We start from the raw sequence: 16,273 nt of genomic DNA, 5'->3' as shown, positions 1-16,273 counted from the left end.
GCTTGGGTCACTGTCTGTACTGAGTCTCTACGTTCTCCCCCTGTCTGTGTGGCTTTCCTTCGGATACAGTTTTCCTCCCACAGTCTGAAAGGCTAGGTGCATTGGCCATGCTAAATTCTCCCTCAGTGTACCCAAACAGGCGCCGGAGTGTGGCAACTGGGGGATTTTCTCAGTAACTTTAATGTAAGCCTACTTGTGACACTAATAAATAAACTTCAAACAAGTATTTTGAAAAAGTGAGTCATTATGGCAAAAGTTATGGTATCATTCATCATTGTACCAATTTGACATTGTCCCTGATTGCACTGCACATTAGCACTAGACTAGCCTGTTACATTCATATTTCTAGTTTATAATCCAGTTTACTTTTAGAATAAAACAATGTGAATAAGAACAGGAACTATTTACTTAAATGAAATCAAATTACTACGGATGCAAAAGCAGAAAATGCTGGAAAATCTCAGCAGGCCTGACAGCATCTGTGGAGAGAGAACAGAGTTAATGTTTCAAGTCTGGATGACCTTTTATTGATCATTTCATAATCTTAAAAGAAAAGATCAGATGTGTAAGAGTGATAAGCATATGTATAAAACAGTATATAATATTCTCAAATTCTCTTATCACTTCCTCTGTTTTTTGTTTTTCCAGGTAGCTGCTTAATACTGCAGCATTATACTTCAAGATGGTCGAGGAAAGTGTCAAGCTAAAGCCAATTTTACCTAATATTGCCACTACCTCAAATGTAAATACAGGCATTGGCACTTCAGAAACCATTGTAAACGATCAGCCACAAACACAAATGCAACTAAAAAAACAGATTTCTTTAGTTGCTGGTGTCAGTTTAATAGTTGGACACACAATTGGATCAGGGATATTTATTTCTCCAGGTGGGGTCCTGAAGCACTGTGGCTCCTATGGCCTATCCCTGATTATGTGGTCTCTTGGGGGTATAATCTCAGTGATTGGAGCCCTCTGCTATTCTGAACTGGGTACAACTATCACAAAATCTGGTGCCGACTATGCATACATTTTGGAATCATTTGGTCGTTCAGTTGCCTTCCTTAAACTTTGGACAGCAATACTTATTATTGAGCCCACTTCACAGGCCATTACTGCCATCACCTTTGGCAACTACCTGGTGCAACCTGTCTTCTTAAACTGCAGTACACCATACATAGCAGAACGACTAATTGCAGCTGCTCTCATCGGTAAGTCTAATATTGCTATTTCCGAACATTATAACATATTTTAATTGCAATTAAAAGTTTAATAAGCATTAAGAATACCAATTATTTTGTACAATAAATTAAAATAACAATGGTTTGCTTATTGGACAACTGTTAGTGTAATGACTCTAATCAGGCCATTGAAGTTCCCTGATTAAGGGGCCAGTTGATGGGCCAATCGGGAAGACTTTACTTTGTATATAACTGGGAGTGTCAATTCCTCTGCCACTCCTGAAGGTAGACTGCTGACTGACAGCACTCTGTATACTGCTGTTGGAATTGTAAATAAAGGGATTCTGGTGTAGAGACTTCCGTCTCCATGAACTTATTACAGTGGTGATGAGGAAAAATGAACGACCCTAAGGAACTTGCTTACTATCAGCCACTACACATTGGGGGTATGCCATTGCCTGGCAAACATGTCTTTATTCAGGAAATTGAACTCTTCTGATCCGGCCGTGGAAGACTGGGCCCAGTATGTAGAATGGATGAGTTATTTCTTCAGAGGTAACGATGTAGTCTCAGATGAAAAGCAACGAGTTATTTTGATCACTGCTTGTGGATCATTAGCTTTCGCTATTATGGACAGTTTAACCTTTCCAGAGGCACCAGACACAAAAATCTTCCAAGAATTGACAGACGTAGTAAAAGAGTATTATGACCCTAAGCCACCTCTGATCCTGCAAAGGTACCGATTTTACTCAGCATTCCGAAAAAGGGGGATGTCAGTCACTAGTTACTAATCACTCCTGACGAGATTAAGACGACTAGCAGAGGTTTGCGAATTCGGATTGATGTTAAATGAGATGCTCCAAAACTGATTGGTATGCAGAATCAATAATATGACCATACAAGAACGTCTGTTGGCAGAGGCCCAGCTGGACTGCAAACAAGCATTACAGCTGGCTTTGTCCTTGGAAAAAGCGGTGAGCGGAGCATGAGTTACAGGGTATTCCAATGGAGGTAGACGCCCACACCAGTGCAACCGAGTTAAGGGACTACCACTGCGGGGCAGGCAACTATATAGCCTCCTTCAGAAAGTTTCGGCTACAAGGGAACCCAGGTCTGCCTGCAGAGCCACTCCTAAACAAGGCCAAATTATAACTAGACAGACAGCAGCCCCTGCAGAATCCCAACCGGCAAAATATTGCAGTTGTTGCCAGTATCCAGAGTCGGGAAAGAAAGACAAAGTTTCAAAACCGACATTTCGGAAAACAACACGTAGCCAGGGTACAAGAGAATGCGCACCCTGGAAGCTCCACCTACCGCCAACGAGGAACAATCACTTTGCATAGCAGTTATCAAATCGGAACCTAATAAATTATCCATAAGACTGAATGGTAATCCAATAGTAGTGGAAGTCGACACAAGCGCAGCCGTATCCGTGGTAGGGGAAACAGTGTTCAGCAAAACCCAAACCCCTATCCCTAACCGAGACTTCGGTAAGACTGAGGACTTATACAGGGAAACTGCCGAGAATGTTGGGCACAACCCATGGGAAGCAACTGGTTAATTTACCATTGATGGTAGTGGAAGGTTTGGGACCGAGCCTATTGGGACGGAATTGGCTGAAGGAGATCCTAGGCTGGGTAAATATTTTTCAGTTGGAAAATGGTCGCCTGAGCGAAGTCCTGCTCAAATCCCCGAAGGTCTTTCGAGAAGGGCTAGGAACAATCAAAGGAGCGAAAGTGACATTACATGTCGATCCAGAGGCAGTCCCAAAATTTTGCAAGGCCCGGCCCAACAGCTCTCCTCAGCAAATGTTTTAGCGCATTATGACCCCAGGAAAGAGTTGATGCTCACTTGCAACGCGTCTCCATATGGCGTTGGGGCAGTTCTGGCACATAAATGGCAAAATAGAGAGGAATGGCCAATGCCTCCAGGACCCTAGCAATAGCAGAACGGAAGTACGCCCAGATGGAAAAAGAAGGCCTGCCCATAATATTTGCAGTAAAGAAATTCTACCAATACTTATATGGGCAGAAATTCACGATCGTCACCCATCACAAACTATTGCTGGGTTTACTAAAAGAGGACAAAGTGGTGCCACCAATAGCATCAGCCCAGATCCAGTGCTGGGCATTATTACTGGCAGCATACTAGTATCAGCTGGAGCACCAGCCAAGAACTCAAGTGGCAAACGCCGACACCTTAAGCAGGCTATCATTACCAGATACCCCACCTGTTGGTACCCAGAGTAGAAGAAACGGTGATGATACTCAACTTCCTGGACACCCTCCAGTGGCCGCACACAACATACGCCTGTGGACACAAGAAGACCAGGTACTGGCAAAAGTAAAACACTTGATATTAACAGAGGAATTGGAAAGACCAGTCCAAACGCAATTCCACCTCTATTGAAGCAGAAGAGAGCAGAACACCATGGAAGACGAGATACTGCGGGGGTGGGGGGGGGGAGAGTGGGGGCACGGGTCATAGTTCCAAGTCAGGGCCATTGGGCCATTCTGGCCAAATTACATCATGGGCACCCAGGAGTATCCAAGATGAAGATGCTGGCCAGGAGCTATGTCTGGTGACCAGGTTTAGACGCAGCTATAGCAGCATTGGTGGGTCAGTGTCAGGACTGCCAACAAGGGCAGAAGGTGCCCCCGGCAGCCCCGCTGCACCCATGGGAATGGCCAGGTAGGCCATGGACTTGATTTTACATCGATTTTGCAGGCCCGTTTATGGGTTCCATGTTCCTGATAATGGAAAATGCTTGGACGTCTACAGGGTGAATCCAGCAAACTCAACGACAGCCGTTGAGAAGCTGCGTCCTTGTTCTCAACGCACGGAATTCCAGAAGTACTAGTCTTGGACAATGGATCAGCTTTCACCAGCCAAGAATTCACAAAATTCATGAAGTCGAATGGGATTCAACATATCAGGATGGCAGCGTACCATCCAGCATCAAATGGGCTCACAGAGAGACCTGTCCAGGCGTTAAAAGCTGGGCTGAAAAAGCAGCCAGTGGCGTCTATAAACACCAGACTCTCCTGCTGGTTGTTTGACTACAGAACAACCTCACATGCCACCAGGGGAATAGCACCAGCAGAACTACTCATGGCCAGATGGCTCCGCACCAGACTGAGCCTGCTATTCCCAAACCTGGGGTGGGGGAGGTGGAAAAGCACCAAGAGGCCCATTTCAGGGGCCATGACAACAGTCATCGGGAGAGACATTTCGAACTGGGCAAAAAAGTCTGGGTGAAGAACTGTACAAATGGTCCCACGTGGAACGGTCGAGTCCAGGACAGGGCCAGTCTTACCAGGTACACGTGGGAGAGGTCATCTTAAGAAAGCACCTAGATTAGGTGTGGGTCTCGAGTACATCCCCAATCCCTGAGCCGACTCAACCCAGCAAGTCCAGGGCCGAGGAAGGTCCTCCTCGACAGGTCAGCCCTGCCTCTCCAGCACCCAGGTCGGAACCTCAGAGTCTGAAATGGACACGATGGATGAAACAGTGGCTGTCCTCTACCGCCAGGTGAGTGATGAAGGAGTAGCATTTCGAAAGCTCGTGATTCCAAATAAACCTATTGGACTTTAACCTGGTGGTGTGTGACTTCTTACTGTGCCCACCCCAGTCCAACACCGGCATCTCCACATCATGGCTACCTTCAGGAGTGGCAGAGAAACTGACACTCCCAGTTATATACAAAGTAAAGTATCCCTGATTGGCTCATCAATTGGCCCCTTAATCAGGGAGTTTGTATTCCTAGAGGCCAATTTCAATGGCCTGATTAAAGTCATTACACCCCCCCACCCCCCCAAAAGTCCGTGGAATCCCTGTGGTCCAGACGCCTCACGGGCCTCTTCCTCCACTTCAGCACCGGGTTTGGCTCCTCCAATTCATGAAAGAACAAAAGAAATTACAGCACAGGAACAGGCCCTTGGGCCCTCAATGCCTGCACTGACCATGCTGCCCCACTGAACTAAAACCCCCTATCCTTCATAATCGGAGGTTGGCGGTGGGAGGAAGAGGGCGATCCGACCCTCTGGCGCTCCCTGCGGAAGAGACAGGCGCCCAGTAGGTACACACCACCTACCTCCAATGCTGAATTGGAGGAACCAAACCAGGAGCTGAAGCAGAGAAAGAGGCCTGTGAGGCGTCCAGGCCATGGGGATTCCGCGGACTTTGGTGGGAGGAGGAGGGTAATGACTTTAATCAAACCATTGAAACTGGCCTGTTGGAATACAAACTCCCTGATTAAGGGGTCAATTGATGGGTCAATCAGGGAGACTTTATTTTGTATGTAACTGGGAGTGTCAGTTCCTCTGCCACTCCTGAAGATAGCCATGATGTAGAGTTGCCAGCGTTGAACTGGGGTGGGCACAGTAAGAAGTCTCACAGCACCAGGTTAAAGTCCAACAGATTTATTTGGAGTCACGAGCTTTCGGAGCACTGCTCCCAAACCTGATGAAGGAGCAGCACTCCGAAAGCTTGTGATTCCAAATAAACCTGTTGGACTTTAACCTGTTGTTGTGAGACCTCTTACTGTACTCCTGAAGGTAGCCTGCTGACTGACAACACTCTATATACTACTGTTGGAATTGTAAATAAAGGGATTCTGGTGAACGGACTTTCACGTCCGTGAACTTATTACAGTTAGCTTAAACAATGCATGCTACAGTGTGTTGCAAGTGTACCTCAATTATCTTAATATCAACTAGGAAATAGCAGTGAAAAGGGCAAAGAGAAGGAGGAGTTCCTGAAACATCTATAAGAGATCAGGATGTTTCCATGGGGTTAATGTAAAATCTGTAATGACATAAACAATTTATTTTTTATCAATTTAAAAATCTATACATTTTAATAAGGAATAGAGACAGTTAATATTGCAGAAATATAGAATTACTTTTTCAGGACCACAGACGTTGTTTAACAGAGATTATAACAAATGCTCCATTAACATTGTACTTCATCCAACGCAGTGTAACGTTTTCTGAAGTTTTTATACAGTAAGGCTATTGGCAATAAATGCTGGCATAGCCAGCGACGCCCACATCCCACAAAGGTAATGACATAGATATGAGGATAGATTTGGCCCTAGTGGACTGGGCAGAAAGACTGAAAGGACAGTTGATGAACAGTGGCAGACATTTAAAGAGTATTCAATTCTTCCCAATATTCCAGAGAGAAAGAAAGATTGTAAGAGAGGAAAATGCATCCATGGCTAAGCAAGGAGGTTAAAGATAACATAAAGACAAAAACTAAGGCATACTATATTGCAAAGGACAATGGCAGACTGGAGGATTCAGAAACTCAAAAGACCAACAAAGGGTTACTAAAAAAAGAGCAAAGGTAAATTATGAAATAAATCTAGCGCAAAATACAAAAACAGATAGCAAAAGATACTATAAGTTTATCAAAAAGAAGAGAGTAGCTAAAGTCAACGTTAGCCCCTTTGAGGACAAGACTGGGGAGCTTATAATGGGGCACACAGAAATGGCAAAGACACTAAATCAATATTTTGTCTTGGTTTTCACATTGGAGGACTCTCAAACCATCCAATAGCAACAGGTAATGCAGGTGTTATAGAAAAGGAGGAACTTAAAACAGTCACCATCACTGGGTACTGAGCAAACTGTTGGGATTAAAGGCAGATTGGTCCCTAAGGCCTGATGGCCTACCTCCTAAGGTCTTAAACGAACTGGCAGCAGAGGTAGTGGGTGCATTGGTTATAATGGCTGGAATTCACCGGTTGTTCACCCCATGTCACTGCCACTAGCAAGAATGGAGAATTTGATGCTCAGCCAAATCTCTGTTCACAGCAACAGGACCAGAGAATATCAGTTGCGGGTGAGGTTGGAGAATCTGGTCGAATATTCCTAAATTCCCTGGATTCTGTGAAGGTTCCAGTGGACTGGAAAAAGGCTAATGTAACGCCCCTGTTCAAAAAGGGAGAATGGAAGAACATAGGAAACTATAGACCAGATAGTTTAACGTCTGTTGGAAAATTGTTGGATTGTTCCATTACTAAGAAAGTAGTAACAGGACATTTGGAAAGTAATCCATCAGAGTCAACATGGTTTTATGAAGAGTAAATCGTGTTTGACTAATTTGGTGGAGTTCTTCAAAGATGTAACAAGCAAAGTGGATAATGGGGGGTCCTGTAGATGAGTATGTCTGGACTTCCAGAAGGCATTTGATAAGGTGCTGACAAAAGTTAAGGGCCGGATTCTCCCAAAAAGAAATTCGAGTTCCCAACATGCAGGAAAATGGGAGTAATTCCCGCGGTTTTTTTAGCATACTTACCAGAGTTAATCTCCGACACTCTGAGCATTGCAGAGTGCCTCAGTGGGATTCACTTTGGAAAGTCCAATTCTCACCCGGCAGCATAGTGCTGAGCAGGCCACTGTGCATGCGCCAATCTGTCAGAGCGGCGCATGCGCAGTGGCCTCCCAATTGTTGGTTTGCACCACAAACCCCTCCGATCATTGGCCTTCCGAACCCTCCCCCCCTCGAGCCCCCCGATCGCTGGCCTCCCAGACCTCCCTCGGCCAGCCCCAATGTCTTCGCTACCCCCGCCTCCCCCAGCCAGCCCCGATTGCCCTCACTCCCTCCCTCGCCCATGGATCCTCTTGCACAGTGACACAGGTCCCCTCTCCCCAATAGGCCCACCTCCAGTACGCCCTGGCCCCAACCCCTTGGCACTGCCCGGTACCTAGTGGACAGTGCCAGTTTGCCCCTTGTGCAGTGCCAGCCGCCCCCCCCCCCCCCCCCCCCCAATACCCTGGACCTCTCTGTGGGGCCTCAGTGGCCTCTGTTCTCTTCAACGGGGCTGGGCGTCTGTTCGCCTTAATGGGGAGCAGCCGAAAGCGCCGCTGGAGGGTACCACTTCCAGCGGGGATGGGGGGGAAGATGCTACCGGACCCAGAGAATACCGTCTTGGGGTCGCAAATCATATTGAAATGCTCATCTTCACAAAGAGCTGGGATTGGTGAAAAACCAGAGGCTCTGGCCCCTCATTCAGAAGCCAGTGTGAGAGTGTTGACGAGGGGAACTCCAAAAGTAATTGTGTGTGCTGGGCTGAGTGTGTTGAAATACTCATAGGAAGAGCTCAATGGACACCAAACACTAGTGAGGCATCAGGGGTGGGAGCTCTGTATGGGCTGCGAGAGAGCAGGATCACTGTACACGGGAGGAGTGTGAGATGGAGGCAAGGCTTCACATTCCAATATACAAGGACAGACACCTATTCATTCCCCGAACTACCAATCTCCTTTCTTGTTGATGCATTCTGGATCAGCAATACAGCCTCCAATACACTTTTAATCAGGCTGCAGTCAAGGTATACGTCCACTGTTCCAGACTGCACCGTCAGTGAAAACATTGCCCTGGCCCTTCATGTTACACTTCAATTCCCTGTTTGTGTTATATCTGCCTCAGCTGAGTTAGCTATGACTTTGATCAGTGTTACACACAAAATGGGAAATCTGCTTAACACTTCTCTATCTCGAGTGGTATTTTAATGCTTTTATTGTTTGCTGGTACACATGTGAAGGATGCTGGTTGACACTATAATGTTCAGTAAATTTATATAGGGCATTGAAATAGTTCCATAGGATCTTTTACATTCATCCAAGCAGGCAGATGGGGTCTCAAAGATGAGGATAATATATTTTAGGAGGACATAGGCAAGGATCCTCTGACCTCGCCATGCCATTCACCAATGCCGGAGAATAGTGTGTAAGCCTAAAAATTGGTTACGCGCCCGGCAGATAACAGTTTGCAATTTCTCCCAGCCCCTTTCTAATGGCGCAAACCAGTTTATGCCTATTCTCGCCCAAAAGGGTGCCAGGCTTATTAGCATGAGATTGACTGCATATCAATCTCATTAGCAAGTTTTGGCACATGAACCACCACCCACATTGGACCACTGAAAAATGAGGCTGGAGAAGTAATAATAGGAAACAAAGAAATGGCAGAAGAACTGAATCAGTCTTCACGGTGAAAGAACCAGTGGGATGCCAGAGCTCCAGGAGAATTGGGGCACAGGGAGTGTAGTGGCCATCACTAAGGAAAAGGTTCTGGGGAAAAGGAAAGATCTGAAGGTGGATAAATCACCTGGACCGGATGGATTACACACCAAGGTTCTAAAAGAGATAGCTGAGGAAATTGTGGAGGTATTGGTGACGATCTTTCAGGAATCACTGGAGGCAGGGAGGGTACCAGAGGATTGGAAAGTAGCTAATGTAACACCGCTGTTTAAGAGGGGAGGGAGGCAGCAGATGGGAAATTATAGGCCGGTTAGCCTGACGTCGGTTATTGGCAAGATTTTAGAACCCATTATTAAAGATGAGATCGCGGAGTACTTGGAAGTACATGATAAAATAGGACTGAGTCAGCACGGCTTCGTCAAGGGGAGGTCATGTCTGACAAATCTGTTAGAGTTCTTTGAGGAGGTAACAAGGAAGTTAGATAAAGGAGAACCAGTGGACATGATTTATTTAGATTTCCAGAAGGAAATTATTTAGATTTCCAAGGTGCCACATAGGAGACAGTTAAATAAGTTAAGAGCCCATGGTGTTAAGGGTAAGATCCTGGCATGGATAGAGGATTGGCTGACTGGCAGAAGGCAGAGAGTGGGGATAAAGGGGTCTTTTTCAGGATGGCAGCTGGTGACTGATGGTGTGCTTCATGGGACAATGCTGGGACCACAACTTTTCACAATATACATTAACGATTTGGAAGAAGGAACTGAAGGCACTGTTGCTAAGTTTGCAGATGATACAAAGATATGTAGAGGGACAGGTAGTATTGAGGAAGCAGTGGGGCTGCAGAAGGACTTGGACAGGTTAGGAGGGCACAGAAGTGGCAGATGGAATACAATGTGGAAAAGTGTGAGGCTATGCACTTTGAAAGGAGGAATGGAGGCATAGACTATTTTCTAAATGCTTAGGAAATCAGAAGCACAAAGGGACTTGGGAGTCCTTGTTCAAGGTTCCCTTAAGGTTAACATGCAAATTCAGTCGGCAGTTAAGAAGGCAAATGCAATGTTAGCATTCATGTCGAGAGGGCTAGAATACAAGAGCAGGATGTACTTCTGAGGCTGTATAAGGCTCTGGTCAGACCCCATTTGGAGTATCGTGAGCAGTTTTGGACCCCATATCTAAGGAAGGATGTGCGGGCTCTGGAAAGGGTCCAGAGGAGGTCCACAAGAATGATCCCAGGAATGAAGAGCTTGTCGTATGAGGAACGGTTGCGGACTCGGGATCTGTACTCGTTGGAGTTTAGAAGGATGAGGAGGGATCTTATTGAAACTTACAGGATACTGAGAGGCCTGGATAGAGTGGACATGGAGAGGATGTTTCCACGAGTAGGAAAAACTAGTACCAGAGGGCACAACCTCAGACTAAAGGGATGATCCTTTAAAACAGAGATGAGGAGGAATTTCTTCAGCCAGAGAGTGGTGAATCTATGGAACTCTTTGCCGCAGAAGGCTGTGGAGGCCAGGTCATTGAGTGTCTTTAAGGCAGAGATAGATAGGTTCTTGATTAATAAGGGGATCAGGGGTTGTGGGGAAAAGGTAGGAAAGTGAGGATGAGAAAAATATCAATCATGATTGAATGGTGGAGCAGACTCAATGGGCCAAGTGGCCTAATTCTGCTCCTAGGTCTTATGCTCTTATGATGTAGTTCCACTCCTGGATGGCTCTGGTGGGCCCTGCTCTACAGCCCCCAGAGGGTTTCCCACATTGTGGTACAGCAGCGGGGTGACATCATGGAGGAGGACCAAGTGGATGGCCAGGTGGAGGAGGCGAACCAGGAGGACGTGGAGGATGAGGCAGCAGAGGAACCAGAGGATGCTGGAATGGCAACCGTGGTAATGGTTCAGCAGGGCAGGAGGACCAGCACGGGCCCCTTTGCTCATAGGTTCATCGATGAGGAGACGTGGTGTCTAATAGCTGCAACCCCCCCCGACCCCCTTCCAGGAGACCTTCAACTCCCCTCCTGAACCTTCGTCCAAACTCCCCGACAGGGCACACCCCACCCCCAGAGGGTCACATTTACATCACCACAGGGTGAAAGGCCTGTGTTGACCGTGCCAGCGAGTGACTTGGTCATGCAGGAAGGTGATGATGACTCACTGTGAGACAAGCTGTGCTGCTGCCCTGGTACTAACCAATTCTGATTCCTGCCTGTCCTCTAACTGCACACAGATATCTGGGGGGGGTGGTGGCGAGGTTTGACCGTTTCCTGTAACACTGTGGGGAGGACATGTTGGGATGAATGGCTTCATCAGCGGTGTGGTTGGGTTGTATTGGGAGTAGTAATTTCCCTTGGTTGGGGGCTATGACGAGTGGGCACAGTTTCAGGGCGCGGGGCAGGGGTCTCAGGGATCAGTGGGGACCATCTGCACCCAGTAGTTGGCAGAGATCTAGGATGCGGTGCCTGGGACAGCAGTGGGTTACCTTATCACCCTTAAAACGCCCTCCGCTGAGCACTCAGAGATCCAGAAATATGGCAAAGGAAAATAAGATTCACGTGACTTCTGTGGTGGTTATTGTCGGGCTCTGGGCAAAGGGCCTCTCCTGCGCTGTACAACCAGTGTGGGTGGGAGTATGAAGCTCCCTGTGAGGGACGGATCATAGAGGAGTCATGGCTCTGTAATGCAATAATATTTAAATGATAGTATTTACAGTGAATACTACCCTAACTACCATATCTGCCTTCACCCGTGCCCTCTTGGTGACCCTAAAAATCCTTTACCTTCCGTGGTCTGCCGCTACATCTAAGTGACTCCCCAGGATGCACATTGGAGGTGGAGGCGATCAGCTGTGTTCCATGCCCTGTGGCCTTTGAACCCTTGGCAGTTTACCCTGGAGGGCCGGGACCTTGTGGGGCTCAGCTGACATTCAAGTGTCACGGATGCAGCCATTGCTGCCCAGGAGATGCACTGGTGTCAGGAAGGGGGAGGGGGGTTCAGAAGGGCTGCAGATGCCCTGGGTCTCCTGAGTGAAAGGCCCTGGCACGGTCTCCAGCGTTTCCACCTCCCTCCGGGTGCTTGTGAGCCCCTGGGGCATACCAGGGGATGGTGGGCACCTGGAGTGAGCTCCAGAAGCCTTTGTGTCACCTGGATCTGCCAGTCCTAGAGGCCCAACTGTGTCTGCGTCATGGTGTGCGTGCCCTCAGCGATGGCCCTCTGAGTCAGAACCAAGCTCTGGAGCCCACAGCAAGTGCTCTCTGTGACTAGGCCATGCCTGCAGCCATTGCCCTCTGAGATTGGGCCAAGCTCTGGAGCCCCTCTGCAATCACCAGCTGTATCTCGAGCATGCTCATGGAGCCCTCAGCCATGGTCCTCAGCCGTCCCAGCCATGCCTTGTACCCTGCCATGGTGACCATTTCCTGCCCCGGGCTTTCCACTGCATTTGCTGCTTTTGCAGTGTTGCCCTGGGTACCATGCAATGCCAGCACACTCTCTTTCACCTGAAGGCTTTAGACTCTGCCAAGCAGCTCGCAATTGTTGACACGTTTCCAACTCTCCCTCCTTCAGTTCCGTTTCTGCTTCTGCATTTCCAGGAGCTCTGTGAGAACCTTTTACTGCAGCCCTGGAGCCAGCTGTGTCCTTGGATCCAGCAGATCCTGATTTCTCAGAATTCCCCTCCTCCTGATGTGCATCAGTGGCCGTGTCCTGCTGACCAGAAAGTGACCACAAAGCTTTTCTGCTAATTCCACCCACCAAGGTATTGTCTCTGCACTGGTGAATTATGAGGCAGATGCCTGTGGCGCCTTGTCAATGCTTTCTTTGGAGCTTTCCTCCGAGGTGCTTGTAGGGGTGGGGGGGGGGGGAGCAGGGTGGGGGAGGAGTTGGGGGGGGCGGGGGGGGAAGCAGGGTGGGGGGAGGAGTTGGGAGGGGCGGGGGGGAAGCAGGGTGGGGGGGGGAATTAGGAGGGGCGGATCCGGAGGGCTCGACCTCATCTGATATTGCTCCTGCAAGGGAAGACACCTGGGTAAATGTTAGGGAGGGACAGACATCTGGGCAAATCGACACTTGAGAAAGGTCTAAATGGATCAAGGTTTTTTGGATCCTCACACCTGTGGTGCACCTCGACATCAGTTGCTCACAGCCCTCTCAGGTGGCTCCCGTGAGCTCCATTGCTTTTTCCTCAAAGGAGTTGAGAAGTCGCAACTCGGGGTTCTGCCGCCGGTCTTCTATCACACTCGGCGGGTGTGTGCCATCTTTTCTCCCGTGGAGATGTAAGGAGATTATTGCAAGCTTGGTGGCTGGCAGGCCAAGGTGGGAGAGTGGAGAGAGGGGAAATGGGGCAGATCGGCACCGTACCTTGCCCAGGCAGGGCTCAGCTGCCAATGCGATTTGAGGAGGGTGCTGGGCAGTCGGGTTGTCAGGGAGTTAGAGTGTTGGTCAGAGTGGACATTCCAGGTGTGACAGACAGGACTGTTGCGAGGATGACGTCATTCATTTTCTTCAGGCATTGGGCACCGCTCCTGCATGTCAGGCCGTGGAGACTTGACTGTTGCGGACACCATTTTCCATGCCGCACTGCAGTCCCTGCTCCTGGGTCACCTTCCCTCCTGGGGGTACAGGATGGCCCGCCTCTCCTCCACAGCATCCAGCAGCCATCCAAGCTCTCCTTCAGTGAACCATGGAGCTGGTCTTTGTGGTGCCATTTTCCTTGCGTGACTGGCTGTGAGTGGAGGGCAGGCATTTAAGTGCAGCTCCCCCTTGTTAACAGCGCATAGCTGCAGCCCCTTCAAGTGAGTCATTCACCTGGAGACTTCATAACAGTGTGTTTCACATGGCAACTCTTTCAGTGCACTAAGTGACAATGAATTGCGGTGCAGGCCACGGCAAAGAAACTGGTTCATATCACACCCTTATACTCGTCATTATGACACTTAAGCCACAATCTTACCAGCTCATCCTGCTGGTAAAATCAGATTAGAGGCGAAAAATCAAGATTGTGCCCAGTTTTTCACCTCCCAGGATGTACCAGCACTGATTTGCCTGCAAAATTTGCCCACAAAGGACACAAAGCCGATTCCAATATTTTTAATGTCATTAGTGAGTCCCGGACACTTACCCCCTCGCTGGTCAATGTCCTCACTGTTGAGGATCATGTATGATCCCCACCAACAGGGACAAGATCTGATGGCCTTGCCGGGGGGACCGGAGGTCATTGAAAGCCCCCCTGCTTTCAAGGCAGGACCAAGCAGTGCCCACCGTGCAGCCAGGCAGTGCCCACTGTGCACCCTGGCAGTGCCGGGTCAATGCCAAGGGGCTGGGCCTGAGGGGGTGGAGAGTGATAGGAAATCTCCCAGAACTCTGGGAAATTGGAGCGCCTGCGCAATGGCGCCCCTAGAGCTCAGCAGCCAGCTTCACCAGCAAGATTAGGCTCCATGTATTATTCCCCCTCTCCCCTCCCCCCCCACCTACTCGTGAGAATCGCATCCTGGCACTTTTTTTTGACCAAGTACCATAAGATTACTTTCTTATACTCTCCTAAAAAACAAGTCTGAAGCCCCCATTTTCTCGCTCATTCAGCACTTCAAATTTTTTCATAAAATTCCAGCCTTAGAACTTTTTGGGGAGAATTTTGAAATGGGCAGACAAGTGTCAGATGAAATTTAATGCTGAGAATTATGAAGTGATGAATTTTGATAGAAAGGATGAGAAGAGCCAATATGAAGTACTTGATGCAATTTTAAAGTAGGTTAATGAACTACGAGACCTGATGGTGTACGTGCATATATCTTTGAAAATGTCAAAACAAAAAAGTATATGTGATGTTTGGTTTTATGTGTAAAAATACAAGGAGGTTTCTAATAATCACTGGTTAGATGCTAACTGGGGATATTTTGTCTGGACACCACACATCAAAAATGTTGGCCAGGTCCCAAAGAAGTAGCAGAAGGGATAACTATACCAGAATGCTTCCACAGACTTCAGGTATATGGCAAAACTACAGAAGCTAGGGTTGTTCTGAGAAAAGATGTTAATAGGATATTTAATAGAGCTAATTTTGATGGAGTAAATGAGGAAAATATGCTTCCACTGGCAGAAGGGGTGCTCACCAGAGAACAGAGCTTTGACGAAGGGTCATCCTAGCTCGAAATGTTAACTCCATTCTCTTTCCACAGATGCTATCAAACCTGCTGAGATATTCCAGCATTTTCTGTTTTTGCTTCAAATTCCAGCATCTACAGTAATTTGCTTTTATGAACACAGATTTAATGTGATTGGCACAAGAACCAGATGGGAGATAGCAAAGGGACTAGAGTCATAGAGGTTTACAGCATGGAAACAGGCCCTTCGGCCCAACTTGTCCATGCCGCCCTTTTTTTTTAAAACCCCTAAACTAATCCCAATTGCCCGCATTTGGCCCATATCCCTCTATACCTATCGTACCCGTGTAACTATCTAAATGCTTTTTAAAAGATAAAATTGTGCCCGCCTCTACTACTACCTCTGGCAGCTTATTCCAGACACTCACCACCCTCTGTGTGAAAAAATTGCCCCTCTGCACACTTTTGTATCTCTCCCCTCTCACCTTAAACATATGCCCTCTAGTTTTAGACTCCCCTACCTTTGGGAAAAGATATTGACTATCTACCTTGTCTATGCCCCTCATTATTTTATAGACCTCTATAAGGTCACCCCTCAGCCTCCTACGCTCCAGAGAAAAGAGTTCCAGTCTGTTCAGCCTCTCCTTATAACTCAATCCATCAAATCCCGGTAGCATCCTACTAAATCTTGTCTGCACTCTTTCTAGTTTAATAATATCCTTTCTATAATAGGGTGATCAGAATTGCACACAGTATTCCAAGTGTGGCCTTACCAATGTCTTGTACAACTTCAACAAGACGTCCCAACTCCTGTATTCAATGTTCTGACCGATGAAACCAAGCATACTGAATGCCTTCTTCACCACTCTGTCCACCTGTGACTCCACTTTCAAGGAGCTATGAACATGTACCCCTAAATCTCTTTGTTCTGTAACTCTCCCCAACGCCCTACCATTAACTGAGTAAGTCCTGTCCTGGTTCAGTCTACCAAAATGCATCACCTCGCATTTGTCTAAATTA

At 47.7% G+C, this 16,273-nt stretch overlaps 1 protein-coding gene across 1 annotated transcript in view; it reads left to right on the top strand.

The window, feature by feature from the left end:
• The first annotated feature begins 799 nt into the window (after positions 1–799).
• Positions 800–16,273, top strand: part of LOC144492421 (Y+L amino acid transporter 2-like) — a 94,886-nt gene continuing 79,412 nt past the window's right edge. The window contains exon 1 of the mRNA XM_078210429.1: positions 800–1,208. Within this exon, the coding sequence (XP_078066555.1) occupies positions 800–1,208 (409 nt within the window). The remainder of the gene's footprint in view (positions 1,209–16,273) is intronic.

Source organism: Mustelus asterias, chromosome 4 (assembly GCF_964213995.1).
Source record: "Mustelus asterias chromosome 4, sMusAst1.hap1.1, whole genome shotgun sequence".
In the NCBI taxonomy this organism is placed as follows: Eukaryota; Metazoa; Chordata; class Chondrichthyes; order Carcharhiniformes; family Triakidae; genus Mustelus; species Mustelus asterias.
This window is presented reverse-complemented; position numbering and strand designations above follow the sequence as displayed.